Source organism: Prosopis cineraria, unplaced genomic scaffold, assembly GCF_029017545.1.
Source record: "Prosopis cineraria cultivar Desert tree isolate PC_DT_omini unplaced genomic scaffold, ASM2901754v1 PC14, whole genome shotgun sequence".
NCBI lineage: Eukaryota > Viridiplantae > Streptophyta > Magnoliopsida > Fabales > Fabaceae > Prosopis > Prosopis cineraria.
The window spans coordinates 25,492,218-25,517,607 of NW_026555345.1; the positions used below are offsets into that span (position 1 = coordinate 25,492,218).

The window sequence follows — 25,390 nt, forward strand, 5'->3', positions numbered from 1 at the left end:
TTTAATGAATTCTTGTCTCTTGCTCCCCAGTTAATCTAGAGAATCAATTTATTTCTTATTCACATAAGCATATTAACTCCATTGACATAAATTCTTCATTTACACTGGTGTCATTTAAATTAATGAACTTGGTTTGAATTTAAAATTTTAAATATTGTCAAAGATTTGGTTAAAGTATAAATTTTGTCTTTTAACTTTATACAAAATTTTATTTTGGTCCTTTAACTTTATAAAATATCTTTTTAATCCTTTAACCCTAATAATATTAGTTTTATCCCAAAAAATTTGTATACCGAACTTTTAAATATTGACAAAATATTTTTAATTGTGTCTATTAAGTTTAATTTTTTTTAAATTAACAGTGATTGACATAAAAAATAATCATTTAAAACTAATGATGTTAGGGTTAAAGAACTAAAAAAATACTTTACAAAATAAAAGGATCAAATTAAAATTTTATATAAAGTTAGAGAACTAAAAGTATACTTTAATCTAAAAGATTTTAAAGAAAAAAGAGATATGAGCTGATATTTAAAGTTAAAACAAAAAATTGAAAGTGATGAGTTTATTTTTATTTTTTAATTGATAAGAGATGGAAATAAGAGATGAGAGAAAATGTGAGATTGGTATAGATATCAACAGTGAAAACGCAAAAAAAAAAGGAACTGAAATTTTAAATAATTTGAGTATACAGGGACAAATGAATTATTGTAGGAATTGAATTTTAATTTTTTTATATATTTTTATATATTGAAATGAAAGATTTGATTTAAATCTAAATCTAAATCTTCTTCAATTCAAAAACACAAATTTATTTCTGTCTAACGAGAAACACGGGAGAAAATCCAACTCATTCTTTATGAGATGAAATGATTGCCCTTTGTAGTTCACTAAGAAATTGTGTACAGTTTAATTATTTTTTTAACAAAGTTTTACAGTAGCATTATTATTTATCTGTTAAGAAATTTTCATATATATTGGTGCACCACCTCATTCGTGCTTAATCTAAACATAACGTGCAATGTTGCACCAATTTAATTAAATAAAATTTTATATATTATTATTTTAAATAATTTTATTTTTAAAATGGAGTACATCTCTCATTTCTTAACACAGATAATAACTTCTCGTAAAGAAATCCGTGCTTGATGTTACACCACGTGGATCAGCCTAATCATTCGTTATTGTTCATGTAAGTTTTATTTCTTAATGGAGTAATCAGTGACAAGGAATAAATTTTGCCCGTACGTAATGGCAAGAAGCCTCGGTGATTGATCATTTCGTGGTTGAGATTATTACTTGTCACATTTAGTATTAAAAAGTCAATTGTGGGTTGATATGAGGAGAAGTAACTAAGTCTCCCAATGAATAGAATTAAACTGGAAATCAAAAAATGGAGTTTAATGAAGTTTGGAAGCAAGTGCAGCTAAGCTAACCTTCAAAATATCCAAATGTCCTCTCTTGACTCTTGCTTTTCTGGCATGCATACGTACATGATTGGTGGACAAGATCGGATCTCCTCGTATCCTTTTTTTTTTTTTCTTTGGGACGAATCCTCGTTTCAAAACTTTAGATAAATAAGATTGTCTTTATTTTTTCTAAAAGCAAGAACATAGAGGTAGAATGAATTCTTAACACATACGATACTTAACAATTTAATTATAAATTTTTTACATGCATTCTCTTTATATAATTTTTTTTAATTTACACAAACCTCCCTTAAAATACAAACTAACAACACATATCCCATTAATTTTTCAAAATTATACTCCCTCCATTAAAAATATAAGATAGTTTTTTAAGAGTTGGATGTTTAAAAAATAAGGCATTTTTAATTTTTTAAAATGCAATCATTGCCTTTTTTTAAAGTGCTCTATTAATAATTATTTTATATTTATTATAGGATGTTTAATATGACTAAATCTGAAAAGATAGGATTAATATGAAAGTAAATAATTACTTTATTAAGGGTGAGATTCGATTAAAAATATTTTATATTTTTTAACGAAGGAGAAAGTACCAACCTTCTTTTTTATTTTGAATCCTTTGTAAAATAGGTGTTTCATTCTTTTAATACAGGGCCACGAAAAAACCGCAAAGAAATTAAAAGTTAAGTCATATCAACATAGTTGTCGAATTTTTGAGTTAACTTTACAAGTTTAATATTTTTATGTTTTCAACTTACAAAATCGTGTCAACTCACTCATAAACTCGGACTAGATGCAAACTCGATTAAACTTATAAATTTACCTTCAAGTTTATCGTTTTTACGTCTTTAACTTACAAAATCGTATTAACTAATTCATAAACTCGAACTAAATGCAAGTTTAATTAAACTTGTTAAACTAGTCATTATTTTTTTTAGTTGAGTTAATTAAGTATATACTATAAAGAATTCAATTCATAAAAGCTATAGAATCTAGTTCAAAGAAAAAATTGAAATGCAAAAACAAATATTAATAAAAAAGAAACCAAAAATATCAAAAATAAGTTTTCTTATTTTAAAATTTTTATGTCTTATATATGATAATTTATCTATGTATATGGGTTTAACTTTAATGATTTATATTTTTACTATATTTAAATTAAATTACAGTCATATTTTAATGGTTATTTGTTAATAAAAGTAAATTCTTACAAATTTACGATTCAAGTTTACGATACAAATTTACATTTTTGTAATGAGTTTACTTAAACCTGCAAATTTAACAATTTTACATATAAAAAATTATTAGATCTCTACATCACAAGAGAGGTTATTGTAGATAATAATATTAAAGTTATCTCTAAATATTTAATCAGTAAGAAAAGTATCACACGTATTCCCCTTTCTAATAAAATAGGCATTTTAAATGACCCTTTGATAAAGGAAATATAAATAATTTTAATTTATTTACTATATAGTGCTTACTATAAATCTATAATATCCAAAACAAGTGTCCGTAGAACATTCTCCGTCAGGACAGAGACTCTGGACCACTGTTTGTCATTTAATTTCTTCGTGCAATTATCGACTGGGGACCAATGGCCGACGCATCGCTCTTCAATCAACTCAGTTCTCCTTTTTCAAACTTAATTTCACTTTTCTGATAAAAAAAACTTAATTTCACTTTTATAATCAAATAATTAATTTTCATTTTTTTCAATTCTTTATTTATACCATTTTTTGCCAACTTTATTTACACCATCTCCATATATTAACTTTCTAGGAATCCAAAAGTTAATTAAAAAAGTGTTATTTCTAGCAATTCATTTTACACATTTTATAAATTTATGGTTCAGCATGCTCGTTAACTATATTTTATTTTATATATTATACCAGAGAACAAGTTCCTATATATTTTCTAAAAAAAATTGTGAATTATAAATATTTATTATGATAAAAACATCATATCTCTGTTTAAAATATATGAACAAGTTCCTATATAAAGTATATTTATAAAGTATTATTAGTATATTTTATTGATATGTGTAATTTTATTTTAAATTATTTTATAATTTGAGATTGAGATAGTGATATAAACATGTAATGCATATATCCACCGCATCGCACGTACGTCTGACTTCATGGATAAATGTCAGTAAAATTTCATCTCTCTCTTATTGAGTTTGTTTTTCCGCTTAATTTTTTTAGAGGAAAGCTTATAGTTATAGGTAGGGGGGAAGTTAAAAAAAAAAAAGTGAGACTAATGAAGTAAATATGTACTCCTGCAGTTCCCCAACCTTCTATATTTCTTTTTTATTGGACGTGCTCACAAGCTCCGAAAGTTGTATGGCACTGCAAAATTTATTTTTTATCACTTACATATATTTTTTTTTATCATAAACAATCTTCTTCAAGATACCATCAGAGATTAAATGTGAGCATTTTTTTTTAAACAGGATTTAAACATCTATTCACCAAGTCTTGAGGAACTGATCTATACTTTTATTTGTAAGATTTGATATGGAAAAGCAAAGGTTAGCAGGAGAGACACGAAACTTTGATAACTGATCACATATTGTAATAATTGAATCAATCGGTCCCACTTACTAAAGATTCAGTGATACATATAATTGCATTTTACATACCTTATTCACCCAAATTTAGATGTGGGCCTCTTGTCCATAATACTAAAAAAAAAAGTCTAATTAATTTGGATTTAATAATTGTAAATGGAAAGGAGTTGTGAGGAATTTAACACCCCTTAAATAATACTGGGGTTCGAATCTTATGAATAGAAAAATTACTAATCCAATATTAACAGATACCGATGACTAGTAGTAAAAAAGAGTAAATTGTTAAAATTATTTATTTTATAAGGACAATTTGATTAGCTTATTCTACTTATTTTGGCAAAACTAAGATGTGTAAATAGTATACGTACAACGTTGGCGGAAAAAAAAATGGTATAAACAAAAATAGAAATCACTCGAAGAAATTCGGATGAATCTGGTCCCCAATTGATAATTGCAAGAAGAAAATGATAAAAAGTGGTCCAGAAGGCTCAATGTCCAGACCAAGTATACATGTGTTAAGCTCTTGTTTTTCTCTTCATACGTTGTAGCTAGTGGTTGGTTCTGCTTGCATGGTTTTTCTTTGATGAAATAAAATTTTCAGTGCTTATTTAACAAAAAAATCTTTTATCTTTGTGTCAAAAAAGGAAAGTTCTTTTAGCTGCAATTTGCGCAGGAAAAAAAAAAGGAGGTTTGGGGGGAGGGGAAGTCACATGAAGACAGATGTATTAATATTTTGTGAGGAATTCTTGCACAGATGGGGCACATTACATTATTTGTAACTATACAATAAAATTGTACCAATCAAATAATTTTTTATATCATTATTTCTAATAATTTTATTTTTAAAATATGATATCTTTTTAATTTCTTTCTTTTTCTCACTATATCATTATTAATAATAGAATCAATTTATATTTATAACCATATGATATGGTAAGTTTTTATTGAATAGTCTATAAGTGATGTGGTATATTAGGTCTTTTCTGGAATTTCTCTGTATTTACCCACTCTGTGATTTAAATCTTTTTTGTTGTAAAGAATCTTTGTATATCAATTAAAAAGATTTGAATACTTCACTTCTACCCACATTTATAAACTAGTATTTATTTGCACTGTTCAAAAAAATATTAAATATTTTTTATGTTAAACAGTTTGTGTTATAGTAAAATTTTGCCGTTAACCTATACGATAATCTATATTGTACTAAAAATTTTGTTTAGTCTTTATAATAGAAGACGCCTTATACACTTTAATTAAGTATTAGTAAATTATTTCTAAAAATGTTCATATATGATTGATTTGGATGACATGTTTAACCACTCTTCCTGTATTAAAGGTACAATTAAAAGTAAGTTAATAATTTAAGAATTTTAATTACTCTTCTTAATTCGATTATAAGCGTTGGGAAAAAGTAACAATAAACTAAACAAGCATGTTGTTTACATTGATGCAAAGGCAAGACACGTGGAGGGTCAAGATTTAGAGGGCAAAAGAATTTGGTGGCAGGAAATCATGGGCAAGGGTTGGGATTTTGAATCATCTGATGGAGTTTGGAAGCAAGTGCAGCAAAGCTAACCTTCCAAATATTCAAAATGTCCTCTCTTGCTCTTCTGGCATGCAGACGTACATGATTGGTGGATAAGATCGGATCTCCCCGTGTATTTTTTTTTCTTTTTGTTTTTTTTTGGGACGAATCCTCGTATCAAAACTTCAGATAAATAAGATTGTCTTTAATTTTTCTAAAACCAGAAACACAAAGGCAGAATGAATTATTAACACATACGATACTGAACACTTTAACTATAAATTTTTTACATACATTCTCTTTATATAATTTTTTTAAAATTTACACAAACCTCCCTTAAAATACAAACTAACAACACATATCCCATTTATTTTTCAAAACTATACTTCCTTCATTTAAAAATATAAGAAATTTTTTTAAAGAGTTGAAGATTTAAAAATGTAAGACATTTTTAATTTTTTAAGGTATAATCATTGCTTATTTTTTTAAAAGTGTCCCTATTGATTTATTGTAGAATGTTTAATATGGGTTGATTTAAAAATAAATAATTACTTTATTAAATGTGAGATTCAGTTAAAAGTATTTTATATTTTTTAATAGAGAGAGTACTGACCTTTTTTATTTTTGAATCCTATATAAAATAGTGGTTTTATTTTTTTTAATACAAGCCACGAAAAACTGTAAAAAAATAAAAAGTTAAATCATATTAAAAATTATTAGATCTGTACATATTAAGAGAAGTTATTATAAATAATAATATTAAAGTTATCTCTAAATATTTAATAAGTAAGAAGATTCCACACCAATTGGCCTTTCTAATAGAATAGGCGTTTTAAATGACCCTTTGATAAAGGAAATATAAATAATTTTACTTTATTTACTATTTAGTGCTTACTATAAATCTATAATATCCGAAACAGGTGTCCGTAGAAGATTCTCTGTCACGACACAGACTGTGGACCGCTGTTTGTCATTTAATTTCTTCGTGCAATTATCGACTGGGGACCAATGGCCGACGCATTTCTCTTCAATCAACTCAGTTCTCTTTTTAAACTTAATTTCACTTTTCTGGTAAAAAAAAAACTTAATTTATTTTTATAATCAATTAATTAATTTTCATTTTTTTCAATTCTTTATTTATACCATTTTTTGCCAGCTTCATTCACACCATCTCCATATCTTTTTTTCTAGCAATCCAAAAGTTAATTAAAAAAGCATTAATTTCCTAGCAATTCATTTTACACGTTTTACAAGTTCATGGTTCAGTATGCTCGTTAACTATATTTTAAATTATGCTTTTATATATTATACCAGAGAACAAGTTTCTGTATATTTTTTTAAAAAAATTGTCAATTATAAATTTTTATTATGATGAAAACATCATATCTCTGTTTAAAATATATAAACGTTACTGTCACCTATCTTTTTTTGTTTTTTTAATGCAGGTCGCTGATAGCATGAATTTTCTCCACTGAAGAACTGAAGAAAAAGGGTACAAACCTTTTCAACTAATTAAGTTACTACACACATAATAAGGTTTGAGATTGAACTTTCAACGCTTAAGTGAATATATATTATTTAACTTAAGTTTAATTTTTCATGAAAATGAACTATAAAAGTATTTATAAATAGGAAATTTATTTGTTTGAGCATTTCCCTAAATATTGCATTTTCACAATTCATCAATTAATTGTTTGCGCACGGGGCTCACCTTCATGCTAAACATAGTTGAGGACAAAATTGAAGATAACAGAAAATCACAATGAAAGGTTTAAATTTTGAGGAGAAAAGATACACATTATCATGCGGAAATCAAAACAACAATGTGATGAAGCAAACAAAGAGGTGAGGGTTGGCTCTCCTCTTACCCACAATTTGCTCAGTTTAAAATTGTAAAGATTGCCCTTTGGATTATTGTTGAGAGATCTTTTAAAAATAAACTGTTTTGTTCACTATTTTTAAATGTTATGGTTTTTTATTAGTCGTAAAATTTGTTGATTGCACAACTTTTTGTTCTTTTAATTTCTATCAAAAATATTATATACTAAAAAATCATTGATAACTCTTTTTATCAGAAAGAAAACTACTCAACTCAACTACAAAATCAAGGTGTAGCAACAGAAATACACAAATTTTCCCTTCTAATGTCATTCTTTTATCAACATACATAGTAATAATAACATATTTAGAGTTTCATTAAACATTATAGTTCAGGTAAAAAGTTAATGGTTATAATTTAAACTTGAAAATGCATAAATTTAATGAGTATTCTAATAAAGTAAAATCAATTAAATTATGTATTATTATTGTTATGCAAATTTTCATTAAAATGATAAATGATGTAAACGCATTAATTATAAATTGCAAACTGTATTATTATTTGTGGCACGCATTTTATTTTATGTCAATTAATTCCTAATTTTGTATAATTTTAGATTTTCAATTCATAAACGGAGGACGTCACGGACATTATTATTATTATTATTATTTTGGTCGAGGTCACGGACGTGAATTGCTTTGTCTACTTATGAATAACCTTTGCGAATCATCCGAAGTGACAACTCAAACAGCTCAAGTTAAAGAGAATTGACATGAATAGCTTTGTCTGCTTATGAATAACCATTGCGAATAATCAGAAGTCACAACTTAAACAAATCAAGTTAAAGAGAATTTAAACCCATTAATCTTTATGTTACACCTTGTAATTGTTGAAAATGATTGGTGTGATGGATGGGATTTGAAAAATACCGCAAAATATAAATTTTGAATTATTAAAATTTTTATATTACTCTTTTCATTAAAAAATGTAAAGTAATTTTTGAAAAGGTAGATGTTTACAAATATAAAATATTTTTAATTTTTAGAGATATAATCATTACCTTTTTTAAAAATGCCCTTATTAATAATGACTTTATATTTATTATAGAGTATTTAATAATAATAAATATGAACAAATATGGTTAGTTTAAAAGTAAGTAATTACTTTATTGAAGATAAAATTTAGTTAAAAATATTTCATACTTTTAAATGGAGGGAGTATATGTTATAAAAATGTATGAGATAATTTTTTGACACTTAATTTTTTGGGGCGCACAAAAATTTGTATAATAGCTCAATTAATAACTTAATATGCTATTTTTTGTGGATAGATGAATTGATGCACGTGATGGGCTAAGTCACTGTCACAATGAAAATCCAAAAATTGATTTATCGTGAGGAATCTTTAATGTAGCAGTTTGCGTGGCTGGGGCCCACACCCTTGTCTGATGCTCACTTTTTCTTTCTCTTTTTAATATTATTTAGTAAATATTTAGATCTTGTCTAGCCAAAATCTTATTACTCAATTGTCTGAGCGAATTTTTTCACGGTTGAAACATCCTGGAAAGGGATTCCCTCACTTCTAAAGATCTTTCTGAAAACACATAATTAAGTGATTGCTTTATTATATTCCTCATCGTTTTATTTAATTTGCACCATATTTAAATGACTCGATTTAAAGATTGAATCAGCTGATGCCACATACGCTACAGGAGGTGACTAAACACAATATATGCACACGTACGTTCCCTCCGGCTTTATTTATATATAAAGTAGAGAGAGAGAGAACAATTTTTTTTTTTATCTTACTTATAAGGCATGAAATTGATTTCTTTTTTTTTTTTATCATTAGTTTCCCCTTCTATTCCATTAACCATTGGTGAGAGAAATTGCATTATTAAAATATATATTTAATAAATATGCATGGGAAAAGCTGAAAAAACCTATTATCTGCAGATAGAATTAATTAGTTTTACTATTTTCCTTAATTTCAATAAAATATATTAAAAATAACTTATAAATATGATTATTGGCAAAGAAAAAAGAACTTCTAAATATGATTAAAATCAGTATACATCAAGAAAGAAGCATTGAAAACCATTTTAATTTTGAAAAAATAATGACCATTCGAAGAAAGATTCCATCGTCGTCCCTATCTAGTATCTAGCTATCTGATAATATTTCCATTGTACATTCACGCACTTGGGGACCGAAAACAAAAGGGTAATTAAAGAAGTGAGTCCTTGCTGAACAAAAAACCCCGTGCAACAATACCGTTCATCACAAAGATTGATAAACATTATATATTGTACAATCATAATCATTGATTAAAGGAAAGCAACACGAAGAGTTGAGATCTTGAGTCGAGTACTGGATCGTGATTTTGGAACCAAGATAGAGCCTGGGTGATATTGATCATTTTCTGGTTGAGTAATTATTGTTCATCACACTTGGCTGCTGATCATTGTTCTTTATTTACGTTAACTTATTATTTTTAAAGAAGTTTTGCTTGACAAAATATCACTAAAGAAGAGTAATTTGTTTGTTTTACTTTTTTTAAATAAGTATTTAGTTATTCAACATAATTTGTTGGTTACCAAATGAATAGCAACTCGAGGATAATTAACATATATGCAAGCTTTAATTTCTGGGCTGTAACTTTAGTTTCGTTTAATCATATATCACTTCCGGTTGTGCGATAAAATTGTTAGAAGTGAGGTTTTAACAGAAGAAAACGCATCAAGGGACTAAGAAAACTAGCTGCGTGGGCCTATTACTTAGGAAGAAGTAAATGACATTCTAATATCATTATATTTCAATTAGAATTCGAAACAAGCTGAACTGTTGTATATTGTTAGGGAAGGGAGCGACATCCTGGAAACGAGAGGAGAGGACAAATAGGTCAAAATTAGTAGAAAGACATCCTATCTCAATTGTTATGTTATATATGGGTGTATGAATGTCTTCCATGCTCTTATTTATCAATAGCAAAACGCGGTCAAAATACATGGACTCAAAATTCTGTTTTCTCAATATTAAATTTTGCCCATGTTTTTTTCCGCAGAATTATAGTCATTCTTCAAAATAAAAATAACTGAGTGATATAATTTTATGCAATTCTAAACGAAAGAGTGAAACCTCACTTTTTTTAGCTTTTAAAGTACTTTTCTTTCTAATTAGGAAAACGTGTAATTAATTAAAAAAAATTTTTAATATAGTACTCCCTCTATATATCCTAAATTATGAGACAACTTTAGAAGAATTTTATTGTCTCAAAATATAAAATAATTTAAGAAAAGTAAAATTTTATTAATGATATTTGTTAATACTATCCTTTAAGTGAACTTAGAATTAAAATAATACTATAACGTAATAATTAAATATGTAAGGATATTTTTAAAAATTTATAATTTTATTTTAAAAAATATATTTGCAAAGTATCATTATTAGTATAATCTTATTTTAAATTATTTTATAATTTGAGATTGAGATAGTGGCCACCGCATCGCACGTACGTCTGACTTCATGGATAAATGTCTAAAATTTCATCTCTCTCTTATTGAGTTTTTTTTTTTTCGCTTAATTTTTTTAGAGGTAAGCTTATAGTTATAGGTAGGGGGAAGTTTAAAAAAAAAAAAAGTGAGACTAATGAAGTAAATATGTACTTCTGCAGTTCCCCAACCTTCTATATTTCTTTTTTATTGGACGTGCTCACAAGCTCCGAAAGTTGTATGGCACTGCAAAATTTATTTTTTATCACTTACATATATTTTTTTTATCATAAACAATCTTGTTCAAGATACCATCAGAGATTAAATGTGAGCATTTTTTTTTTAAACAGGATTTAAACATCTATTTACCAAGTCTTGAGGAACTGATCTATACTTTTATTTGTAAGCTTTGATATGGAAAAGCAAAGGTTAGCAGGAGAGACACGAAACTTTGATAACTAATCACATATTGTAATAATTGAATCAATCGGTCCCACTTACTAAAGATTCAATGATACATATAATTGCATTTTACATACCTTATTCACCCAAATTTACATGTGGGCCTCTTGTCCATAATACTAAAAAAAAAGTCTAATTAATTTGGATTTAATAATTGTAAAAGGAAAGGAGTTGTGATGAATTTAACACCCCTTAAATAATACTGGGGTTCGAATCTTATGAATAGAAAAATTACTAATCCAATATTAACAGATACTGATGACTAATAGTAAAAAAGAGTAAATTGTTAAAATTATTTATTTTATAAGGACAATTTGATTAGCTTATTCTACTTATTTTGGCAAAACCAAGATGTGTAAATAGTATACGTAAAACGTTGGCGAAAAAAAAATGGTATAAACAAAAATAGAAATCACTCGAAGAAATTCGGATGAATCTGGTCCCCAATTGATAATTGCAAGAAGAAAATGATAAAAAGTGGTCCAGAAGGCTCAATGTCCAGACCAAGTATACATGTGTTAAGCTCTTGTTTTTCTCTTCATACGTTGTAGCTAGTGGTTGGTTCTGCTTGCATGGTTTTTCTTTGATGAAATAAAATTTTCAGTGCTTATTTAACAAAAAAATCTTTTATCTTTGTGTCAAAAAAGGAAAGTTCTTTTCGCTCCAATTTGCGCAGAAAAAAAAAAAGGAGGTTTGGGGGGGCGGGGAAGTCACATGAAGACAGATGTATTAATATTTTGTGAGGAATTCTTGTGCAGATGGGGCACATTACATTATTTGTAACTATACAATAAAATTGTACCAATCAAATAATTTTTTATATCATTATTTCTAATAATTTTATTTTTAAAATATGATATCTTTTTAATTTCTTTCTTTTTCTCACTATATCATTATTAATAATAGAATCAATTTATATTTATAACCATATGATATGGTAAGTTTTTATTGAATAGTCTATAAATGATGTGGTATACTAGGTCTTTGCTGGAATTTCTCTGTATTTACCCACTCTGTGATTTAAATCTTTTTTGTTGTAAAGAATCTTTGTATATCAATTAAAAAGATTTGAATACTTCACTTCTACCCACATTTATAAACTAGTATTTATTTGCACTGTTCAAGAAAAATATTAAATATTTTTTATGTTAAACAGTTTGTGTTATAGTAAAATTTTGCCGTTAACCTATACGATAATCTATATCGTACTAAAAATTTTGTTTAGTCTTTATAATAGAAGACGCCTTATACACTTTAATTAAGTATTAGTAAATTATTTCTAAAAATGTTCATATATGATTGATTTGGATGACATGTTTAACCACTCTTCCTATATTAAAGGTACAATTAAAAGTAAGTTAATAATTTAAGAATTTTAATTACTCTTCTCGATTCGATTAAAAGCGTTTGGAAAAAGTAACAATAAACTAAGCAAGCACGTTGTTTACATTGATGCAAAGGCAAGACACGTGGAGGGTCAAGATTTAGAGGACAAAAGAATTTGGTGGCAGGAAATCATGGGCAAGGGTTGGGATTTTGAATCATCTGATGGAGTTTGGAAGCAAGTGCAACAAAGCTAACCTTCAAAATATTCAAAATGTCCTCTCTTTCTTTTCTGGCATGCAGACGTACATGATTGGTGGATAAGATCGGATCTCCCCATATATTTTTTTTTCTTTTTGTTTTTTTTGGGACGAATCCTCGTATCAAAACTTCAGATAAATAAGATTGTCTTTAATTTTTCTAAAACCAGAAACATAAAGGCAGAATGAATTATTAACACATACGATACTGAACACTTTAATTATAAATTTTTTACATACATTCTCTTTATATAATTTTTTTAAAATTTACACAAACCTCCCTTAAAATACAAACTAACAATACGTATCCCATTTATTTTTCAAAACTATACTTCCTTCATTTAAAAATATAAGACATTTTTTTAAAGAGTTGGAGATTTAAAAATATAAGGCATTTTTATTTTTTTAAGGTATAATCATTATTTTTTTTTAAAGTGTCCCTATTAATTTATTGTAGGATGTTTAATATGGGTTGATTTAAAAATAGATAATTAGTTATTAAATGTGAGATTTAATTAAAAATATTTTATATTTTTTAATAGAGAGAGTACTGATCTTTTTTATTTTGAATCCTATATAAAATAGTGGTTTTATTTTTTTTAATACAAGCCACGAAAAACTGTAAAAAAATAAAAAGTTAAATCATATTAGATATTATTAGATCTCTACATATTAAGAGAAGTTATTATAAATAATAATATTAAAGTTATCTCTAAATATTTAATAAGTAAGAAGATTACACACCAATTGGCCTTTCTAATAGAATAGGCGTTTTAAATGACCCTTTGATAAAGGAAATGTAAATAATTTTACTTTATTTACTATTTAGTGCTTATTATAAATCTATAATATCCGAAACAGGTGTCCGTAGAAGAATCTCTCTCACGACACAGACTGTGGACCGCTGTTTGTCATTTAATTTCTTCGTGCAATTATCGACTGGGGACCAATGGCCGACGCATTTCTCTTCAATCAACTCAGTTCTCTTTTTAAACTTAATTTCACTTTTCTGGTAAAAAAAAAAACTTAATTTATTTTTATAATCAATTAATTAATTTTCATTTTTTTCAATTCTTTATTTATACCATTTTTTGCCAGCTTCATTCACACCATCTCCATATCTTTTTTTTCTAGCAATCCAAAAGTTAATTAAAAACGCATTAATTACCTAGCAGTTTATTTTACACATTTTATAAGTTCATGGTTCAGCATGCTCGTTAACTATATTTTAAATTATGCTTTTATATATTATACCAGAGAACAAGTTTCTGTATATTTTTTTTAAAAAATTGTGAATTATAAATTTTTATTATGATGAAAACATCATATCTCTGTTTAAAATATATAAACGTTACTGTCACCTTTCTTTTTTTCTTTTTAATGCAGGTCGCTGATAGCATGAATTTTCTCCACTGAAGAACTGAAGAAATAGGGTACAAACCTTTTCAACTAATTAAATTACTACACACATAATAAGGTTTGAGATTGAACTTTCAACGCTTAAGTGAATATATATTGTTTAACTTAACTTTAATTTTTCATGAAAATGAACTATAAAAGTATTTATAAATAGGAAATTTATTTGTTTGAGCATTTCCGTAAATATTGCATTTTCACAATTCATCAATTAATTGTTTGCGCACGTGGCTCACCTTCATGCTAAACATAGTTGAGGACAAAATTGAAGATAACAGAAAATCACAATGAAAGGTTTAAATTTTGAGGAGAAAAGATACACATTATCATGCGGAAATCAAAACAACAATGTGATGAAGCAAACAAAGAGGTGAGGGTTGGCTCTCCTCTTACCCACAATTTGCTCAGTTTAAAATTGTAAAGATTGCCCTTTGGATTATTGTTGAGAGATCTTTTAAAAATAAACTGTTTTGTTCACTATTTTTAAATGTTATGGTTTTTTATTAGTCGTAAAATTTGTTGATTGCACAACTTTTTGTTCTCTTAATTTCTATCAAAAATATTATATACTAAAAAATCATTTATAACTCTTTTTATCAGAAAGAAAACTACTCAACTACAAAATCAAGGTGTAGCAACAGAAATACACAAATTTTCCCTTCTAATGTCATTCTTTTATCAACATATATAGTAATAATAACATATTGAGAGTTTCGTTAAATATTATAGTTCAGGTAAAAAGTTAATGGTTATAATTTAAACTTGAAAACGTATAAATTTAATAAATATTCTAATTAAGTAAAATCAATTAAATTATGTATTATTATTGTTATGTAAATTTTCATTAAAATGATAACTCATGTAAACGCATTAATTATAAATTGCAAACTGTATTATTATTTTTGGCCGAAGTCACGGACGTGAATTGCTTTGTCTACCTATGAATAACCTTTGCGAATCATCCGAAGTGACAACTTAAACAGCTCAAGTTAAAGAGAATTGACATGAATTGCTTTGTCTGCTTATAAACAACCTTTGCGAATCATCAGAAGTCACAACTTAAACAAATCAAGTTAAAGAGTTTTTTTTTTTTTTGAATGAAAGTTAAAGAGAATTTAAACCTATTAGTCTTTATGTTACACCTTGTAATTGTTGAAAATGATTGGTGTGATGGATGGGATTTGAAAAATACCGCAAAATATAAATTTTCAATTATTAAAATTTTTATATTACCCTTTCTTTTAAAAAATATAAAGTATTTTTTAAAGAGTTAGATGTTTACAAATATAAAATATTTTTAGTCTTTAAAGGTATAATTATTGTCTTCTTTTTCAAAAATGCCCTTATTGATAATAACTTTATATTTATTATAAAGTATTTAATAATAATAAATATAAAAAAATAGGATTAATTTAAAAGTAAGTAACTACTTTATTAAAATGAGATTTAATTAAAAATATTTTATATTTTTAAACGGGAGAGTATATGTTATAAAAATGTATTATAAAAATGTATGAGATAATTTTTTGACTCTTAATTTTTTGGGGCACATAAAATTTTGTATAATAGATCAATTAATAACTTAATATGCTATTTTTTGCGGATAGATGAATTGATGCACGCGATGGACTAAGTCACTGTCACAATGAAAATCCAAAAATTGATTTATCGTCAGGAATCTTTAATGTAGCAGTTTGTACTACGGATGTGCCCATCGAAAGTTGAGCTTGCGTGGCTGGGGCCCACACCCTTGTCTGATGCTCACTTTTTCTTTCTTTTTTTAATATTATTTTGTCAATATTTAGATCTTTTCTAGAGAAAATCTTATTACTCAATTGTCTAAGCGAATTTTTTCACGGTTAAAACATCCTGGAAAGGGATTCCCTCACTTCTAAAGATCTTTCTGAAAACACATAATTAAGTAATTGCTTTATCATATTCCTCATTGTTTTATTTAATTTGCACCATATTTAAATGACTCGATTTAAGGATTGAATCAGCTGATGCCACATACGCTAAAGAAGGTGACCAAACACATTATATGTACACATACGTTCCCTCCAGTTTTATTTATATATAAAGTAGAGAAGAATAATTTTTTTATCTTACTTATAAGGCATGAAATTGATTTTTTTTTTATCATTAGTTTCCCCTTCTACTCCATTAAACATTGGTGAGAGAAATTGCATTATTAAAATATATATATTTAATAAATATGCATGGGAAAAGCTGAAAAAACCTATTAAATCTGCAGATAGAATTAATTAGTTTTACTATTTTCCTTAATTTCAATAAAATATATATATGATTATTGGCAAAGAAAAAAGAACTTCTAAATATGATTAAAATAAGGATACATCAAGAAAGAAGCATTGAAAACCATTTTAATTTTGAAAAAATAATAACCATTCAAAGAAAGATTCCATCGTCGTCCCTATCTAGTGTCTAGCTATCTGATAATATTTCCATTGTACATTCACGCACTTGGGGACCGAAAACAAAAGGGTACCTAAAGAAGTGGGTCCTTGCTGAACAAAAAACCCGTGCAACAATACCGTTCATCACAAAGATTGATAAACATTATATATTATACAATCATAATCATTGATTAAAGGAAAGCAACACGAAGAGTTGAGATCTTGAGTCGAGTACTGGATAGTGATTTTTGAAGCAAGATAGAGCCTTGGATATTGATCATTTTCTGGTTGAGTAATTATTGTTCATCACACTTGGCTGCTGATCATTGTTCTTTATTTACGTTAACTTATTATTTTTAAAGAAGTTTTGCTTGACAAAATATCACTAAAGAAGAGTAATTTGTATGTTTTACTTTTTTTAAAAAAAGTATTTACTTATTCAACATAATTTGTTGGTTACCAAATGAATAGCAACTCGAGGATGATTAACATATATGCAAGCTTTAATTTATGGGCTATAACTTTAGTTTCGTTTAATCATATCACTTCCGGTTGTGTGATAAAATTGTTAAAAGTGAGGTTTTAACATAAGAAAGCGCATCAAGGGACTAAGAAAACCAGCTGCGTGGGCCTATTACTTAGGAAGAAGTAAATGACTTTCTAATATCATTATATCTCAATTAGAATTTGAAACAAGCTGTACTATTCATATTATGAGTAATACAGCTTCCTATAAATATTATGTTACTGAAGAATATTACATACGATTTGAAAAACCCAATAGAACATTATACTGAGCATATTGTATATTGTTAGGAAAGGGGTCAGCGACAACTTGAAAATGAGAAGAGAGGACAAACCGGTCAAGATTAGTGAAAAAAATATTACATCTTAATTCAAAATTTTCATTCAGTAAAATATTTGCAAAGCTTTTTTGAAAGTTAATTAATAAGTAGTATGCAACTTTTTTCCCGTAGATATATTGATTGAGGCACGTGATCGACTACGTCAATGTCATTATGTGAGTCCAAAAATTGGTTTGATTGTCTCAACGGTGAAGAATCTTTATGTACTATGTATATATCACCTTTGGATAGGATAGGCATGGCGGGGTTAAACCATACACCTTTGTCTGATGCTCCACTTTTGTTGTACAGAATTTAGGTAGTACTCCGTTATTTCCTAATCAAAACAAATATATATACAAAAAATATTTCGTTAAAATTACACAGTTTTTATTTTTACAAAATATCTGCGAATATTTTGAAAATAAAATAGAGATCTGGAAATTTCCCGTAAAATCAAAAGAGATTTAGAGGTGTCTCAAGTGGCCAACAAAGATCAGCCTGATTAGTATGTGAGTCATCATATCTCAATAAAATCATAAAGTTCAGGTCTTGCTAACAATGTAAGGGATTTATAAGTACAATATTTTTAAAAGCACTCGAGAGTCATAATTGAGAGAGATGTATTTTTTTCCTTGATCACTAACACTTCTCTTAGCAACATAACCACTGGTGGCATTTGGATTAAATGATTCTAGGTACTAAGTGGTTGTATCATTTGAAATGTTAAAATCTATATTAATAATTCAGATAAACACATTCATTCATTAATTTCAAATTGAGGTATGCATTAAAATCCATTGAAATGAATTTCAACGGTTTAAATGATGCAAGCACTCGGTGCTTGTACTAAGTACAATAACTGAATTTAAATCTAATTTAGTGAAGTTAGAGAATGCATCTCATAAATCACATATTATGATAATTGAAGGCAACCACACATTTTAATTATGATAATATCTGCAATGTACATTGATGCAGTACTCGGCGTCGGAGGGACCAATAACAAAGCGGTCCTTACTCAATAACTTGCCCATATAATAAAGGTCACATGAAATTAAATTAATGATAAACTTCTGCTTCTTCTTCCCAACAAAATGATAAACTTCTTCATTGTTCATATATATATATATATAGATAATAAAATCGTGATAATTGATTAAGGGACAACAACACTCGAAGAGTTGAGATCTCGAGTTGTCTATAAGTAGTGAATTTTGAAGCAAGTAGAGCTTGGTGTTGTTGATTCATCATTTTATGGTTTGAGACAATTAGTCATCACACTTGGCTTTCTGTTATTGTGGATTTCTATTTACGTTAAAAATAAGCTTGAGTATTTATAACTTCAATAAAAAATAAATAAAATAAAATTTAACGTCAATAAAAACAGTGCCGCTATCTTGGTTGATATTTTCCAATATTTACCATTTTAGCCTTTCCAACCAATCTCTCATGTCTTTGGGTATTTAAAAGGAAATTTTAAAAAAGTTAAAGTCCAGTTAAATTTAAGGGTCCTTGGATGCTACTTTCCCTTCAATTATTTAATATTAAATTCAAAGCAAGTTAAATAGCAATCCAAAGTCAAAGTATAAGGAAAACAAAAGATGATAGAACAGTATCAAGTCCTTGCATAAGTAACCAGCTTGCAAGAAGCAAACGGGCAAGCATGCAAGGCACAAGATAGTTTATTTCATAAGGGAAGGTTCACATACATATAGAAGCAAAGCCTACAGTAGTAACAGGCTCTGTTGTTCACATAAACATGACATGATGACACCATTAATGTGAATCATCTTCAGTTTGCTGCAATCTGAGGTTGAGCAGAAGTAGAGGAGCATTTATCATAGCAGAAGTTGGTGGTATCAAGACAACGACACTGTGGAGGAATGGAGCGAGTGCAGGCACATAACTTGCAAGCAGAGTGACAAGTTTCTCCGATGTCTCTGCAGTGGCACTGAGGAGGGTTTGACTTAGTGCAGATGCACGAGTCGCAGCACGCAGTGGTGGTGGACTTGATGAAGTAGTTTGGTTCATTATTGTCATTGAACATCTGAGCCAGGAAGTTGTTTGCATCGAAGCGAGCCTCCACAGTTGCAGTCAAGGCCATCAGGAACAGAACCAGACCTACCTTCATCATCGTCTTCTTGCTCAAACCGATCTTCTCTCTCTAAGGGGATTTGTGTGTTTAAGTTTTGATGTGCACAGAGACGAGCATAAAGAAAGGCTTATTTATAAGCCAGTTTAGGGGATCATATTACCACGTGACTCAAAATTAGGGTCCACGGTAAAGGATGAGTCTCCAATGGATGAGAGGGGAGACCGATCTTTTCGTTGTGTTAGATGATATTTTCCAGGAGAGATGTTGTACAAGTTTATTTTATAATTATTGTAAAAAGAAGTAAATTATAATTTTTTTGGTAAAGGGTAAATTATAATCTTTAATATCATAATATTTTCGTGTTGCTGAATTTTTTATTTGTATGAAATATTTTTTTTTAATTTTAATTTCGTTTACAAAAGTATAACTTTTTACGTGGGTGATTTTCATGCAAGCCAGGACACATGGTGGATATTTTTAGTTATATGTTCATTGTATACGTACTGTTATTTATTTAAATTTTTTCTTAAATATTTTAAATATCAAATATTTCATCTGCAATTAAAACTTTTAAATTTATAATTGTTTGAATTGATAATTTCAATTTTTTAAAATATTTTATTGAGAACTTAAGTATCATTAATTTAATCTTGTAGAACATAACAATCATTTTTGCAATAAAATTCTAATTTTTATGAAAGATGCGAATTGTAATAGTTATTATGATGAAAAAAAACTACTTTTTATGCTTTGTTAAAGGCATATAAATTATATCTTTTAAAATACATACTCTTCTAATCTTATTTATTGGGCAAAAAGACAGTATTTGTTTTGATCTTATTATAAAACATCTAAATAATTACTATATTTATATTTACTTTTTTGTCCCTGTTAAATGGTAGAATATTTTATTTTTAAAGTGTGTATATTTAATAAAAGTAAAGTTAGAAACTTATTAAATTTTTAGATAAAGTTAATAAGATTTAAAATTTTTTTAGTTCTAATTAAAATATTAGAAGTAACTTATAAATAAAACATGATGATCACTTTATCTTATAATTTTCACTAATTTTTCAAAAAAAAAAACCTATTCTCTAATTATTTGCACATGGCTTGCTTCATGGATGAGGACAATGTAGATAACAGGAAATCATAACGAAAGGTTGAGATTTTGAGGACAAAAGATTTATGTTGTTACGCGGAAATCCGTTTTGTGATAAGATTCGATCTATTGTTCATGTGGTTTTACAATTTATTTCAAAAGATTTTTGAAATAATGTAGAAGAGAATAAAGTCGGATAATCAAATGCGCCCGATTGCTTGAAATGGATAGAGGCTCGATTCTCTTAAATAAAGTTGAGAATTAAATCTTTATTTGAAAATAATAATTACATTGTTATATGTAAAAATAGATATTAGTATTTTATATTTGAAACGGGTAAACCATTAATTTGTTGCAGCAAGTTTCCAAAATCTCCGCTTCACATATGCTTACTATAACCATGCTGATGTTAAGCTTGTTCGAAAATGTGATATTCTATATAAATTAGGCAGAAAAAAATCATCACTCACTTCCAATTTTTGAGTTTTTTCACAGTGATTATATACAAAAATCGTGCACGCTTCCTTACTTATTTTTCCCTTGTATTACTAGGATAGAAAAAGGATTTGGTGATTTCTTGAGCAAATTTGGTATAGGCCTCTCTATTGATGCTGAAATTTGGGGTGTTATCTCCAGGCTGTGTAAATAAGTTTCGGAGCCTAAGTCAAAATTATTCGAAAGATCTAATGTATTGTCATTTATCTATTTTTATGTCATTTTTCTCCTCTTTTGAGCAGCAAAATCAGATATTAAAATTTTGTAATCAAGTCATTCTAACATTTCACTTTCAATCAATAATATGGCTAATCATTTTAATTTATTTTATAAAATTATTGATATTAAAGCTCACCCCAATAAAGATCTTGAGCTTGCAAGCAAAGAGTCTGCAAGAAAGCAAATCACTTGAATGCAAGACATATATATTTTATTTCATTAGGAAGATAGATATACGTTACAACATTATTTAATATGCAAAATGAATAGGTTTTGCATACATATATATAAGATTATAGATACATGAGTGATGAAAGCATGCGGGTGACTGATGAATAGGTACTAGTCAGCAGGTTTAGCATATCAAGGGGAGCATTTATGATAGCAGAAGTTAATAAAGTTGAGAGTTAACTCTTGTACATGAAAATAATATTTAATAAATACATTGTTATTTGTAAAAAAAAAAATTAAGTTTTTAATCCTTCAACTTTTAATTCATTTATAATTCAATCCTTCAATTATGACTCGCTGCAATTCATATTTTTAACTTTTGATTCACCTATAATTCGGTCTTTATTTTTTAATTTTTTTAAAAATTTTTTATCAAATAAGAGGGATAAAAAATGCTCATATATTATTTTAAAATACCCTCCTCTTGCTGAGATATAAGCTAAAATAAAAAAAATTAATAAAAATTTAAGGACTAATTTATAAGTGATTCAAAAGTTGAGGGACTGAGTCATAGGCAAGTTATAATTGAGAGAGCGGGTTATAATTGAGAGACTGAGTTACAAGTGAATTAAAAGTTGAAGGACTAAAAGATTAATTTTTCATTTATAAAAATAGGTATTAGTATTTATATATGAAACTGTGGTGTAGATTAAGTAAACCATGAATTTATTGCAGCAGTTTTTCCAAAATCTCTGCTTCACATATTACTATCATACAACCACAGATTCATTTCAGCATTTGGTGGGACTTTTGGGTAATAAGAATGGTCATGGCTTATGGGAGACTTAGCAGTGAATGATTTTCCCAAGAATCTTTAACGCCGTATGTGTACTAAGTATTTATCACACGTGGATAGGCATAGCTGGGTGGAACCCCACACCTTTGTCTGATGCTCCATTTTCATTTTACAGTTGCTCAATTCTTTCCTGATCAAAACAATGTTACAGAGAATATTTCACTTCAATTTCCCAATTTCTTATTTTTAGAAAATATGATCTGTGAATAATTTGAAAATAAATAGAGGACTGGAAATTCCCCTAAAAAGAGTCAAGAGAGATTATTTAGTTTTTAATTTTAGAGGTGTCTATGTAAGTGGCCAAAACAAATTAATGGCTGCCTTAATGGGTAAAGAAGTGACTCATATTCTACCGATGTGAGGATCTGTTGATGATCTGTAAGCATAATCTTTTTGTATGCTCATAGATCCTTAAAGTACGTCCTAGACTTGATCTCAACTTAATTATGGAAGAAAATATTCCTTTTGTGTCTGCGAGAATAAGTAAGAGAGTCCAATCTGGTAAGCTGTTCACTGCTTCTCAGCAATCAATCTGGTGGAGTTAGAGAATCCAATCTCATAAAATCACATATTATGACAATTGAAGGCAACCACACATATTATGATAATATTGGCAATTTACGTTGATGCACTCTTAAAGAAGTTGATGGATAATTTGCCCATACAATAGAGTACACATGAAAGTTGATGATAAATTAAACTTTTTGTTCTGCTAACAAAATAATAAACTTCATTATTCATATATTATAAAATCGTGATAAGTGAGTAAGGGAGAACAACACACGAAGAGTTGAGATATCTCATGTCTTTGGGTCTATTAAAGGCGTTTTGAAAAATAATTGAAGAGTCCTGTTAACTTTATGGTCCTCGGACACTACTTTCCCTTCAATATAATCATTTAATATTAAATTCAAAGCAAGTTAAATTAAATAGCGAACCAAAGTCGAAGTATAATGAAAACAAAAGATGATAGAATAATATCAAGTCCTCGCATAAGTAACCAGCTTGCAAGAAGCAAACGGGGAAGCATGCAAGGCACAAGATAGTTTATTTCATAAGGGAAGGTTCACATACATATAGAAAGCAAAGCCTGCAGTAGTAACAGGCTCTGTTGTTCACATAAACATGACATGATGACACCATTAATATGAATCATCTTCAGTTTGCTGCAATCTGAGGTTGAGCAGAAGTAGAGGAGCATTTATCATAGCAGAAGGTGGTGGTATCAAAACAACGACACCTTGGAGGGTAGATTAGATAGCAGAAACAAGCCTTACAAGCAGAGTGACAAGTTTCTCCCCAGTCAAAGCACTGACATTGAGGTGGGTTCGACTTTGTGCAGGCGCAGTTGTCGCAGCAGGCAGTGGTGGTGGACTTGATCATGTAGTTTGGTTCCCCATTCTCCTTCATCAGCTGAGCCAGGAAGGTGTCTGGATCGAACCGAGCTTCCACCGTCGCAGTGAAGGCCATCAGGAACAGAACCAGACCTGCCTTCATCATCGTCTTCTTGCCCAAACCCATCTTCTCTCTCTCTTTCTCTCTCTAAGGGGATTTGGGTGTTGAAAATTTTGATGTGTGTACAAAGACGAGCAAAAAGAAAGGCTTATTTAATAGCCGATTTGATGGATCATAGAATGCCACGTTATTCACAACTACACAGATTAGGGTCCACTGTTAAGGATGAGCCTCCACCGGGTGAGAGCTAATTTTTATAAAGTGATATTTATAAAATATATTTTATGCAACGCTTGTGTTTTATTTAAATTTGTTTACAAAATTACAAACGTGGGTGATTTTCATGCAAACCAGGACACATGGTGGAGATTTTTAGTTATATGTTCATTGCATAGGAACCAATTTCAACGCCATCTTGATGAGGATCCTGATAATTTATTGGAACATCAAAATCAAATAATAACCTCAAAATCAGCATAAAAAAAATTAGACTTTTCTGGCATATAATCAGCAAAATCTTAAAGATTATCATTATCATTATTATATATCAATATCAATATAATTTGATTTGTTTTCTTCTGAAGCCTTTTCATTGACAAATATATTAAATTTTTAGTTAGTCTTTATTTTTTAGACTTAATTTTTTTAAAACAATAATAATGAAGAGCCAGCTCTTTTATTTTTACAACCATTAGGTTGACCCTTTTAAGTTATAATTATTAATTTTTTTAAATAATAGCCTAGCCCTTGCTATTTTTAGACTTAAAAAGGTTAGTCAAATGAACTCGATCCTAATTACCGACCCTACATATTATAAAGGTACATGATCCTTTTCAATCCAACTATACGCTTGTCCTTATAAGGAGTATGAAAATATTCATAATAAGGATGTAGACTCCGTTTGGGTGACTTTTTTTTGGATGAAAAGAAGTATTATTAAATTAGAAAACTGTACAATCCCCCAAAGGGTTAATTAACTCCTTTCACAGTTCCCCCTCCCATTATATGGTAAAAGGAAGCAAAAGAATCAGTCTTAAGATGACCTATACTAAACGTTTCTTTAATAAAAGTGCTATTATCATTACAAAGAAAGTTAAAGGAGACGGTCCAATTTCTAAGAGCAAAGCTCTTCATTTTAAGAAGAGTAGTTATATTAACACATTTACTTTTATATCTATTTATTTATAACTTTTATTTATATCGTATTTCTTACTTTATTTTTAAAAAAATAATTATCTTAACATATTTTAATTAAAGTAAAAAAATAATAATTTAATATTATACTGGACTTGTCTGTTGTTGCTGTTCTTATAGCCAAGAGATCGGTCACTTGTAATTGCTATCACAATGTGTTATACACTTGTAGTTGTGATTGATGTAATTTAATAATTGACTTTAAAATGTTGTAATTTATGTACATGTATTTTTTATTTAAACT

At 28.1% G+C, this 25,390-nt stretch overlaps 2 protein-coding genes across 2 annotated transcripts; both read right to left on the reverse strand.

Annotated features, from left to right (window-relative positions):
• Nucleotides 1–19,161: 19,161 nt before the first annotated feature.
• On the reverse strand, nt 19,162–19,766 carry LOC129293512 (Bowman-Birk type wound-induced trypsin inhibitor-like). Its single transcript, XM_054931519.1, has one exon. The coding sequence runs from the start codon at nt 19,691–19,693 to the stop codon at nt 19,352–19,354; it is 342 nt and encodes a 113-aa protein (XP_054787494.1). The 5' UTR covers nt 19,694–19,766; the 3' UTR covers nt 19,162–19,351.
• A 3,698-nt stretch (nt 19,767–23,464) lies between these two features.
• Nucleotides 23,465–24,085, reverse strand: LOC129293577 (Bowman-Birk type proteinase inhibitor-like). The gene has a single exon (XM_054931610.1). It carries the CDS (start codon nt 24,016–24,018, stop codon nt 23,656–23,658), a length of 363 nt encoding a protein of 120 aa, XP_054787585.1. The 5' UTR covers nt 24,019–24,085; the 3' UTR covers nt 23,465–23,655.
• Nucleotides 24,086–25,390: the final 1,305 nt, after the last annotated feature.

What these genes read in the sequence shown, in the direction of transcription:
- LOC129293512 (XM_054931519.1), bottom strand. Translation starts at nt 19,693, where the DNA reads ATGATGAAGGTAGGTCTGGTTCTGTTCCTGATGGCCTTGACTGCAACT.
- LOC129293577 (XM_054931610.1), bottom strand. Translation starts at nt 24,018, where the DNA reads ATGGGTTTGGGCAAGAAGACGATGATGAAGGCAGGTCTGGTTCTGTTC.